The sequence below is a fragment of the Mustela nivalis genome (assembly GCF_964662115.1).
Source record: "Mustela nivalis genome assembly, chromosome: 5".
Taxonomy (NCBI): domain Eukaryota; kingdom Metazoa; phylum Chordata; class Mammalia; order Carnivora; family Mustelidae; genus Mustela; species Mustela nivalis.
In genome coordinates, this window is record NC_139024.1 from 76,159,439 (window position 1) to 76,172,468 (window position 13,030).

General features: G+C 35.6%; 1 protein-coding gene across 20 annotated transcripts in view; it reads left to right on the forward strand.

Annotated features, from left to right (window-relative positions):
* The window catches only part of TRDN (triadin), a 379,193-nt gene that overhangs the window by 93,863 nt on the left and 272,300 nt on the right, over window positions 1–13,030 (forward strand). For all 20 annotated transcript variants that reach the window (XM_082729949.1, XM_082729966.1, XM_082729962.1 and 17 more), the window contains exon 6: window positions 12,610–12,663. In XM_082729949.1, the coding sequence (XP_082586075.1) occupies window positions 12,610–12,663 (54 nt within the window). The remainder of the gene's footprint in view (window positions 1–12,609; window positions 12,664–13,030) is intronic.

Genomic DNA, 13,030 nt, shown 5'->3' on the forward strand with positions numbered 1-13,030 from the left:
TGACTGAACTGGCTATGTGTTTCAATCTGCTGGAGGTTAAACAGAAACTCAACTGGTTCCACATGGTTGGAGTCTCTGCTGTTTTATCTTGCACACTGTACTATTAATTTAATAGCAGTGCTTCTGGAGTGGATATGGTGATGCAGATGGCACCATTTGCATTTTGGACCTGGCTCTATTAGAATCCTGCTGTTAAAGACTTTGAGCAGTGGGCTGTAGAGTGGGCTTATTAAACTAGTGAGTCTTGCATAATTAAAACAGTGAATTTGGCTGAAGTTTCAAATAAATTTCTCAAAGCCTGGGTTAGAGATTAGTACCTGAATATATTCCCCAAATAGACCAAATATATTTTGGAAAGTGAATATTTCACAAGAAAGAGAAACCGGAGCTTCAACTGTTTAAGACTTAAACAAGCTTTAGAAGTACTTTCTTCTTTCTCTATTTTTAATGTGTCAATACGAATGAAAGGGTCCATTTTACTGCTTGGTTTCCTCATCCAGGTGGAATAAATGCCTGCTTTTATATCCAGGTGGTTCAGTGAAAATAAATGTGGTTTTATAACCATTCACATATGTAGATGAATATGTTTTCTATATGCTACATTTCATATCAGTCATGGTTATATATGATTGGATACTTAGGAATTTAAATTCTTATCAAAATATTTGAACTCTTATAAGATAGGACAGAATATATCCAAGGTATTATTTGTTTGTGATGATTATAGACATACCAACAAATATTTGAGCCTGAGAAGTTGGTAAAAACTAAAAATAAGAAAAAAATAAAAGATGGTGAGTACTGGTGAAGCTGGGGGAGATAAAAATTTGGGGAGCCATAGAAGCTAGATCACACTCTATTCTCTCTCTCTCTCTCCATGATATGTATAGACCCAGAGAACATATATTTCCAAAATCTTTTTTTTTAAAGATTTTTTTGTTGTTGTTTATTTGAGAGAGATAGCAAAAGAGAGCACAAGCAGGGAGCTCAGTCCCAGGACTCTGGGATCATGCCCTGAGCTGAAGGCAGATGTTTAACCAAATGAGCCACCCAGCTGTCCCCCCCAAAATCATTCCATATAAATACACTATCTAATGCTAATTCATTTTTAAAGTGTCAATGAATCAGTTTTGATCCCCACTTTTCATAACTTTATAGTTATCACCTTATTTAAATGATTTTAATTCATGAAGCTAATGTAACTTTTATTCCTATTTTTTCCCGCTGTTCATTTTATCAGATGGTTTTCTTAAGGGAAATATACCAGTTTTATGTAACTGAGGAGCAAACCCTTTAATTCTTAAACTGGTAATAAGTACTTACTTTGGTTTTAAGGTATAAGCTCTGGCATGTTAGTTAATGTTTACCTTTTAATTAACCTTGGTTTTTACTTACATAAAAGAAATTATAATTTATTTCATAAATATGACACAGTAATATCCATCCTTGTGACCTTAGTTGAATTAATACAGCAATTCAGTGGACTATTACATGTGTTTAAAAGAAACTTACAGCCACATTTTAACTTTTCTTGGATCACCAAGATGCCATTCACAGAGTTGTTGCTGATATAAATGGCCCTGGTGAGTAAGGAGAATTCCCTCATGCCAGAGGAGTTGTAGGCACTGAGTATATCCTGTGGCAGAAGTTAACTGGAAGAATGCTCATTCCATTCCAAGGTGATGGTTTCTAATGGGAGATTTTATAGCTTAAAATGATTTTGCAGAATATACTCATATTTAAAGCCAAATATTTCAGAATATATTTCTGTCTAACCTCTAAGAACTAATTTCCAGATGGAGATGAGTAAGGCAGTCTAAAGACCACATCCCATGATTAATTCAGATGAAGGGATGATCATTGCGGAATGCAGAGCCACATGTCAAATAATGACAAGAAATATTGGTCAGAATCTCATCTGGCAGTCCACAGTTTGGGCATCCTTCATAGGTAGGAATAACTATGTATACATAAGCTTTAGAAGAAAAGATATACATTCATTGTAGGGAATTCTAGAAAGTGGTGCTATTTGTCATAAATAAAAGGTCCAAGTTATGGTTGTTAAAGACTATTTCCCTGACTCAAGGTAAACACTCAGACATATTTATTCAATAAGTAAGTTAGGAGCATAGTGTATGATTTTGACAAAGAAAGATGTCACCATTATTTTATCCTACTTTTAGAAATGTCTTGGATCAACCAGTTTGAGTCAGAATCCAAATTTAGGAACTATTGCCCGTGTACCCAGGACAAATTAACTCATTTTTGTTGCCTCTGTTTTCTCATATGTAAAATGGGTATGATACAGTTGTGAAGATTAAGTGATTATGAAATGTATATGTGAAATCATTCAAAGAATTCTTGGCAAATTTTAATTTCAACAGTATCTATCAGTCAGTTAACTAGTCTTCTTAATCACTAGTGATTAGGTCAGTGACAATCCCTTGTGGATTTCTTATCTGCGTTATTTCTCATCCTATATTTGGGACCACTTGACATCCTTCGGAGCATTGGCTGAAGCAACTTAAGATCTGTCATCCCAAGATTCTGTAACATGACACTAAACTACCTTTTTTATCACTTCACCCCTGTATTTGTGCCTTCCTTCCTAAAAAATCTCATGCAAGCCTTTATCTACTACGAAACAAATACTGTACTTAATCTATGCTTTCTAATGTTTCACTTAATCTTCATGGAAGAATCCAACATGGTAGGTATAATCCCATTTAAAACTAGGAAAACTGAGGTTTATCTGAACTTAATGATTTTTCTCCATGTCTCATATTTATTAAGTTGTAGAGTCAAATTTTAATCTCAGATTTCTTTAATTTAAGAACACGTGGCTTTCCCCACTATACTTTTCATCTCATTTCCTTCCTTCTTTTTTGCTCCATGGTGTGGAAGTCTCTATAGCAGAATTTTCTCACAGCTGGAGAATCTTGAATTGTTCTCTGAACCCTCATGGTTAGGACTTTGTAAAATCTGCTGATCAATTTCACTGATCAGCTTGTACTTCCATAGAGCCTGGACTTGTCTTGCTTGATGGCTTCCCTGCATAGCAGGCACAGTATACTTAATAAAATGTATCCACCTCTAAGTCTCCCCACCATTGTTGCTACACTTAACAAAATAAAAAATGAAACCTGACAGTACTTATTCTTTTGGTAGAAATGCCAAACGGCATGTCATGGGTGTATTAGTTTTCTGTGGTTGCTGTAACAAATTGCCAAAAATGTGGTGTCTTAAAACAATAGAAATTTATTATCTTACAGTTCTAGAGGCCAGAAATCTAAAATCAGTTTCACAGGGTCCAAATCAAATTGTCTTCAGGGCAGAACTACCTCAGGGGCTCTGGGAGAGAATCTGTTCCTTGCCTCTTTCAGCTTCTAGGGTTGCTGTACTTCTTGGGTTGTGAATGTATCATTCCAGTCTCTGCTACTGTGGTCACAGTGCCTTCTCTTTTGTTTTCAAATCTTCCTCTGACTCCCTATTATAAAGATACATGGGGTTGCAGGTAGGGATCCTATAGATAATCCAGGATAATCTCCCTATCTCAAGATCCTTGATTTAATCACATTGCTATTTTTTTTTTTTTTTTTGGTCATGTATTGTAACATTCACAGATTCCAGGGATTAAGACATGGATGCACTTTTAAGGGCCATTATATAACAATACCCCTGAGCTACTCTTTAACAAGAGTACTAAAAGGACTGGTAGCTAAATACAAAATATAAGTATTTAAGGGTAGGAATCACAGAATGGGAAAATTTACCAAATTTATTGTAGCAACATTGTCATAAGAATTTTTATAAAACTTTAGCCACCAGCATAGCCAAAGTTAGGTGTAAAGTTATTATTAGGGAATTCAGGGTCGGAGGAAGTATTCAGGTTTCATTGTTTAGGGGACCAGAACTAATTGGAATAATTCTACTATTTTTAGTTTATTTTAAGAAGCCAGATATTTATTCATTTGTTTCTTTTTGTTTTTTTCCTGATGAGAGTATGTGAGGACTTTAGTCATATTAGAAGCAGGATAACGTTTATGTGTGGCCAAGACAGTGACATAATTTCCTTAAGATATTATAATATAAACTCATTAAAAATTCATACTCAGTGTGCATGTACTTTAAATCAAAAACTTGAGAATGACCTGAATACCTCAAGTATTTTCATATTAGATAATCTCTTCACATTTCATCTAAAACATCGATTAATTAAGAGCCCAAATGGTTAATTAATTTTGATATTTGAGAAGACTAAAGAAGTAGAATATGAGGGGCGCCTGGGTGGCTCAGTGGGTTAAGCCTCTGCCTTCGGCTCAGGTCGTGACCTTAGGGTCCTGGGATCAAGCCTCTGCTCAGCAGGGAGCATGCTTCATCCTCTCTGTCTCTGTCTGCCTTTCTGTGATCTCTATCTGTCAAATAAATTAAAAAAAAAAAAAAAGAAGTAGAATGTGAAAAGTCTCTAGACCCTCGTACACAACTCTCATCTGACTTAACACGGATAACTAACAGACTTCTTTCACTCAGTGTATTTGAAGTCCACTTTAAGTTCCATTGCACAGAATGTCTTCATCCCTCTCTATTACTGGTCACAACAATATTAGATATCACTATCCACCCAGGCTATTCAAGCTGCAGAAGGAGGGATCGTTGTTGCCAGGGGTGATATGGATTTGATGGACTTCAGAATCGTCTGGATAGTTTAAAAATATACATATATAATATTTAATATAATATATATTTAATAATATAATAAAATATATTTAATTTAATATTATATATATTTTTCTACCAAAAGAATAACTACTATCAGGTCTTGTTTCTTATTTTGTTAAGTGTAGCAACAATGGCAGGGAGATTTAGAGGTGGATATATTTTATTAAGTATACCAGGCCTGCCATATATATATATGGCTGAAATGGCTGAAATGGATATATATATATATCCACTTATATATATATATATATATATCCATTTCAGACTCCATTCTGAGACCATTAATGTTTGGGAGGTGAGCACAGGGTTTGAGTCAAGCTTTTCAAATGATTCAAATGAGCCAGGGTTAGAATTGCTGTCAACTGAACTCATGGCCTAGAGTTCAAGAACAGTCCACGGACAGACACAGAATGTACAACTGGATGTCTCTAGGTGAGGCCTGCACTAACTATTTACCATAGTCTTCACTACACTCTCTCATCACTCCTGGAGTAGACATTTAATATGCATCATTTCAGAAGACATTTGAGTGACAGTCCTGCCATAGACATCTTGGTCTCCCTTAATACAAAGAATGGTCCTGCTCAGCCCCTTGTCATACTCCCTCTTTACTATCATTTATCCTTTCCTCACCTCTCTACTTCCACTGCTATCTTCTCCACAATCATTTCTCAACTAGATTAGGGTAGTGCTTAGTCCCTACCCCCTTCCCTCCTTTCTTCCTTTTATCTTCTTTCTCTCTTTCTTTCTTTCTTTCTCTCTCTCTCTTTTTCTTTCTTTCTTTCTTCCTTTCTTTCTTTCTCTCTTTCTTTCTTTCTTTTTTTCTTTCTTTTTTCTTTCTTTCTTTCTCATTAAATAGGATCCATGCCCAGAATGGAGCCCAAGGTAGGGCCTGAACTCATGACCCTGAGATCTGGACCTGAACTGAGATCAAGCATCAGCTACTCAACCAACTGAGCTACCCAGGCAGCCCTAAGATAGTCATTTCTTAACTGATTTCTCTGAATTACCCCTTAAATTCATGCTAATCATGACCCTCACGGGCTTCAATCCATTTGTTGCCATTATAGCACGTTAGAGGTAAAAGCCACATTTTCTACCATGGTATAAAAGACTTTCTTCATTTGATCAATGATATCCATACAAATGTCCAGCTTTTTGTACTTTCCCACATACCTTCCCTACTCTGCAACCTCCTCCTCAACCCCCTCAATTCTCAACTTGGCCCCTGATGCCCCACCAGCCCATCCCAGACCTACCTACATTGCCTGTGCCTTAGGCGGCCACACTGTTGGGCACTCGCTAAGTAGGCTCCATGACATCTCACAGCTCTGTGCGTCTATATGAGCACTTTTTTCTGGGCAGAAGCCCCTTCCTGTGGAGTCACTGGGCAAGTCTGTTCATCTCTTTGATTTTCAAAATGGACTTTCACGGCAGGAGCTATGTGTGTCTTCATGTTTGCTCTAGGTCATTTTTGACATTTCCTTTTGTGATTCTGTGTTTTCCTATTTATAAACAAAGAGATTTACGTTCATTGGTCTTCCAGATTTCTACCAGCTCTGAATTTATGTGCTTATATCAAATTAAAAATGACTCTAACATCTAGCAAAGTACCCAACACATGAAACACATTCAATAAACACTGAAATAATGAATGAACGAATTAATGAAGCAATCATTTTCCCTGTTTTGTTAATCTCGACTTGACTCCTACTGACAATTGTTTTTTTGGACATTTCTATATTTATTTTCACATGTATATAATTATTCAGCTTTAATTGGACTATTGTGAGGTCAAATTTATTCGGTCAGCACCAGTTGAAGAATTTGTAGGAACTCCATATTAACACAAAAACGATTTGTAACATATAATTAGGAAACACAATAAAATTTATAACATAATAATATAGATTAAAGTAATACAGATTAATTTGGACAATTTGGAAAATGCAAAAAAGAATGAAAAACAACTACAACCAATTATCCAAAGATAATTACTAATATACTTTTTACTTTCCTCTAGCTTTTCTTTCATTTAGTTTTATTTATTGCATATTGCCTTGGGTTTTTTTGCAACTACAAATTTTATTGTTATTTTTCAGATAACATTTAGGCTTTTTTTAAACCATTAAACATGTCAATTTACTCCTAGATTAAACCAGAAAAGATTGGAACCCAATTGGTAAACATGTAACTAGATGGGAAGACATTATCGAAGATGGTTCCTAGACAAAAGGAGAGTTTTTTAAGGCATCCAAAATAATAGGTATTTGTTAGATCAGCCTGACTTGTTTAGTGTTCAGGTGAAGAGCTGACCTTAGGAGTGGGGAAGAAGTTCACATGACAGAAGTGTATGCTAATGAATGGCATGTGGTCAACATCGAATTGGGCCAGTCAGTGGAAATGGGGTTATCCTCACAGGCAGTTATTGTAGATGAAAAAACTGGTCACAGCCATTAAGCAAAATACACATTAAGTTAGTCATCGTACTTAATTTGTGCCAAACACCATATTGGACACTAAAAATTCAATGATGTATAAGACATAGTCCAGTGAGAGATCTAAAGCAGCAAACACGCAATTACACTATCTTGTGGTGAGTACCTCACAAAGAGATACCCTGCAGCAGACAACTAGCTGCCTTGGTTGCTGAATAGGTGTGACTGTAGTTTTCTGATAAAGGTTTACAGGAATGTATGGCTGAAGATTTAGATGTGCACTCTGGAACCTAAAATGGAAGACATAAGAGCTGGGTCAAGGGTCAGTCTTCAAGGAACCAGGTGAGAACTTGATTGGAAGAGTGCAGGAGAACCCAAATAATTAATATTGGTATTGGTTTCCCAGGGCTCCAGTAAAAAAAAAAGTATCAAAAACTGGATGGCTTAAAATAACAGAAATTTATTGTCTAAGCAGTTATAGAGGTAAATTAAATTTATTTGTTACCATCAACTGAAAAATACAGTAGTCTATATATTGTCTCCAACGTTAAGATTTCAGCCGGATGGATTACCTCAAAGAGCTGTAAAGGAGAATCTATTTCATGCTTCTCCTGCTGGTTGGCTGGCAACATTTGACTTATGGATGAACCGTTTTAATCTCTGTCTTCGTCTTCAAATGGTGCTCTCCCTGCATCTCCGTTTCTTTGCCTTGTGCATATCTGTGTCTGTGTCCAAATTTCCCCTTTTCATAAGGACATCAGTCCTATTGAATTAAAGACCACTGTAATGACTCCATTTTAAACTGATTACCTCTGTAAAGACTCTATTTCCAACTAAGGTCACATTCTGAGGCCCTGGAAATTAGGACTTCAACACGTCTTTTGAAACTATGCAATTCAAGGCATAACAGTTTCACGTGAGTCAGAAGAACATTTTTAAAAGGGTATTTTAGAATAATAATCCTGATTGACTGGTTTAGGGTTGTTTCTGGGAAACCATTACAGGACTGGAATCATAGGCTGACAAAGGATTTTGCTGAAGATGATGAGCAAAAGCCAAAGAGGATAGGATGTTCAAGTGTATCTAAAGATCCTGGCTTCTTATAAAAAATGCTCTCAAAGACCACAGACTAATGTAGTGAGCCTGTATTTTATAAACTTTTACTTTTGCCCTCTCTCAGCTATGCATAATGGACTCTTTAAAGTATCAAATATATTTTCTTTTTCTCTCTGCCAGCGCTGAAAGATAAATCTGGAAAGTGAGGCAAGAAGGCTCTGCACAAAGCTATGTATCACTTCCTGCATAGTAATTGTTCCTTTTGAGGAAGTGATTATAGTTCTGACTGTAGCAATGGAGTCCCAGTTGAAGGGGAAATTACCCATACAATTCAATCAGATTCGAGAGTAAAACTGTATTTTGGAATTTGAATATATATCTTGTGATTTGGAGCATATGTCAGATGAGCTTTATATATTTGGGTAATTTGCCTCATCAGCACATTAATACATAAACAAATGTAATTTTATTGTGGAAAAAGAAGTGTATATTCCAGGATGGATTGTGTATTACATGCTTGGAGAAGCCAGCAGCACACTTTGGTTGTTAAGAACAAGTTTCTAGTCTGCACAAGACCTGCATGGACGAGGTAGCATAGCTTTGGAGGAAGAGTATGATTTGGCAATCTGTTCACAATACTCTTGTTCTTTTCTGCCATGGCCTCTTTTGAGACAGTGTTTTCATATCCAGGGACAAAGAAGTTCAGACTAAGGGACCTTCTAGGTTCCTATCAGCTCTAAAATTGTGTGCTTATTTTAAGTAAAAAAAAAAAATCATAAAATAATCCTTTAGGAAGAATTAGTAATATAATCTTCAACAAATTTCTCTACTCCTCAAGAGTGCTCTTCTATTGAGTTCATCATTATTGCTTAGAATGTGTAGTTCATCTTGCCTTAGCACAGGATAGAAATTCTACGATTAGTTACAAAAATAAATAAATAAAAACATACAGAGACATACATACTAACCAAAAGCACATTGGACATTTTGTTTAGTGTTGACTAAAACCTCTGCAAATTAGTACTGAAAAATTTTTGACACCAAACTTTCGATTTTTTCCAACTACTACTAACACAGAGATCAGCAAAGAGCTCAGCCAACCTGGCCCTGAATGCCTGCTGGTTTGCTGCTAGGGAAGATTTGGTCGATAAGAACCTCAGGGTCAGATTCACTATGGGCTCTGGTACATTCAGAAAAGGACACAGGGCCTGTCTGGCAGGTTGCCAGGGCCAAGCTCTGTAAAAGCACAGAACACAGCTTGCAGAGTGCTGGAGAGGGACCACATGGGGTGGGCGAGAGACTGCGGCAGAGTTCAGTTGAGCTGAATGTTCTGGTCAGAGAAAGGTCAGAGTCTGGGCAAGAGCAGGAACAGCAGGGCCATGCCAACTCCAATGCCAAACATCAGGGCCATTCCAACTGGTGGATTCCATTTGTTTTTAATTACCAGTATACCAAAGGGACTTTTGTTTCTTGTAAATAAGGATGACAAACAAATTAAGCTCCAGCAGGTGCAACAAGCTTATTTTGTCCTGAGCTAAAAGTGTCTTAGCTAAGATATAACTTGCCAACAGAGCTGATGAAAAGGAAAGTACTTTTTTCCTCCACACGAAAACTTCTGGTTGTAGTTTCTAAGCAAAGAGGAGGTGCACAAGCAAATGTGGTTGTTGTGGCAAATTACTTTCTTTTATCTTAGCGTAATTATTAAGGCAGTTACTGGTGGTTGCATTGTTTTGATAGAAGTTTTAAAATTTTGCGTCTGAGCTCAGTCTTGCGGAAGTTTGAAGGTTTCATCCAAGAAGCTTTAGTGGCTGTCTGCCATTTTGAACAGCTCCCTAGAGCCCATGGGTCCAGCTGTTTCACTGAGCAGTGTTATGGTACCATTTCTGAGGGTGATAATGAAATTCCAGCATACAGGATTGTGTCTATAAATCAAAACTTAGACTGCGAGGAACCAGATTTTCCCCCAGGGTGACAGGAATGAGGCATTAATATGCTAATTTGAGTCTGAATTCAGCCCCCTTGCTCTTTCAATTTTGTATTAATTCCTTCATTTATGCCTGTGCACACGTCAGCCAAAAAATCCTTTAGTGGAATGGACAACCAGCTGTCCGAGGTGGGTGAGGTCTGGTCTTTCACAGAAGCAGAGACACAGATTAGGTGTTCTCCTGGGGATCCTGCCAATCAGGTTCCAGAAGCACAGCTTATCTCATGCAAACTTGGTTCCCCCTAGAGAACTTTTAAAAGAGGCTTTGTTTTTGCCAAGATTCTCCTTCAGTTTTCGGCTTAATTAATAGTAATCTAAAAGAACCAAAATAAGCTACCTGTGGTCATGTGTAAATGCTGAGGTCCTCTCTTTCTTTTGTGAGATATTTATATTGACCTTAGTAACGCAGAAACACCCAAAAGGACGATTAAATGTAAGGAAAAATAAAGCTTAGATGGTCTAAGGTGTATTTTTTTTTCTTCTGTTTCTCACTGGGGTTTAATTATTTAAGAAATTTTGATAAATTGTAAATTTTGTATGCCCAGAAGCAAGCAGTGTTTATAATATCTATACCATATCATTAATAAATGGAATTGTATTCAAAGATGAAAATAGTTTTTCTTATAATTTTAGAATTTGGCTCACTCAAAGAAAAATCTATTAAAACTCCACTATGGAGCAGACATCACATGATGAGCCAGGGATACAAAAATAAAATAACCTGGTGTGGTCTTTAAAGAGATTTCACCTACTAGGGAGTCAGATATAAAAACAACAGCAGTAATATTATTTAATAGTTAAAATGGAATTATGCACATGGTTTTGTTTGCCTATGAAGTAAGTAGAGATCAAAGAACATTTTGCAGTGGAGGAGACAAGTGAGTCAGCACTTAAAGGGCGCATTGATAAGAGGAAGTGTGGGAGTAAGAATGTAAAGTTCAAGGGGAAATTCATGGAGATGAGATTGCATTGATGAGTAAATATCAAAGCATTAAAGCAATAAAATATTTTTAGATTTCCTATAGCATCTACTATGTTATAGATACCATGCTAGGCCATGGGGGGGTTACTAATATTCATAACAGGTCAAGAGTATAATCAGATTTTCCTATTAGAAATGTTACTCTGAGAGAGAAAAATCTCAATCTAAAGGTTCAAGGGAATAGATAAGATATTATTATAATAATGTAATAATATTATAATAATATGTAATATATAGTAATATAATAATAATGTAATATAATGATATTATTACATAATAATATCATTATATTATATTTCTAATATAATGATATAATATAATAATATAGAAAGAAGGGCATTCTACTCCAAATTTTGAAATAGTCTCTTTCCCTTTTACCTTCCTGTCCCCTTACTAGATTAATTTCTTTTCACCTTAACATCCTTAAACATCATTTCTACCAAAGGACATTCCCCAAATACACAGACTAGCGTAAGTCTCTGAATGTCACCCTGAATATTTTCTTCATGGCAATTATACCAACTGCAATTAACTACCTTTGCAGTTGTTTGTCTAACTTCTCTGATTCCTCAGCTTGTTGACATCACAATGACAAGGATAGACTCTCTCTTGACTAACAATCTTTATCACATAACAGGTGCTTTCTATATTTTTGTGTAAATAAATTACTGGTGGAGAATGTAATATTGGATTAAAAAAAGATGTGTAAGAGAAATACTGAAAGGTAGATTGAAAGAGATTGGCAAATGAACAAAAGTGGAAAACAGAAGATGAATCCTGGATGACTACCATGTTCCTAGCCTGACAACTGGAAATTCTATTAATGAGAGCTATGGCTTAATTGTGGAGAAAGCTTTTGACTTAATGAATTTATATTAATGAATTGGATCATAACTCATAGTAAATTAAATTTCGTTTCCTTTAAAAAGATTTGGTGTCATTCTCATCTCATCCCAGTATATTTTCAAAAATTGTTAGTGTGGAATATTTCTGTAGCAGAGTAACATGTAAAATTTACGTTGATTATACTTTGCATCAGATTCAGAAAATTATCTCTCTGTATTTCTGTTTTTATATTTTGATGTTCCTCCAGTGTTGAGCTGGGCTCCTTTGGCATACAGCATGATAAATTTTTAAAGCTTTCTACTGCATGTTATTGAAATTAAAGGTTTGGGGAAGCTAAGGTGTATTCTTACCTTTGCAATTAGACCTGCTTTTGGTACAACTTTGTGCTTGGATATGAAATGAAAGTAGAAATAAAAAATTTATAATTAACTTAATATTTAAACATCTAACTATGTAAAAAGTCATTCCAGTTAAAAAAGATTTTCAAAAGCAGCAGATAAGTTTTTGACATCAAAATTGCCATGAAAACATTTCATTATTTATTCTCTTTATTTAAGTGAAAAGTATTGTTTGTTTCTTTCCAGTTGCACACCGAGAAAAAGAAAAAGTAAAAGAAAAAGAAAAATCTGAAAAAAAAGGTATGGAGTTATTCTTACTCTGTTCTTACACATTGGCCCCTCCCCCTTTGAACTCCTCTTTACATCCTATCTTTCAAAATTATATTATGGTATTTTCCTAAGAATTGAACCTATAAAGTAATTTCTAGGTTGAAGTGAATAAAATACACGAGACTCAAACTCTGCTACCAAGTTACTCTCTAGAAATATATCTGTTTCTTCCCTGGCAGTTGTGAGACTGTCTTAGTCAACAATGAGGATAATATTTCACAAAGTATTTATCCACTTGATAGGTAAGAAAATATACTTTTTTATTTTAATTTGCATTTTTTGATTACCTATAGGACTGGGATTTTAACAAAATTAATTTGTATGTATTTGTTTAGAA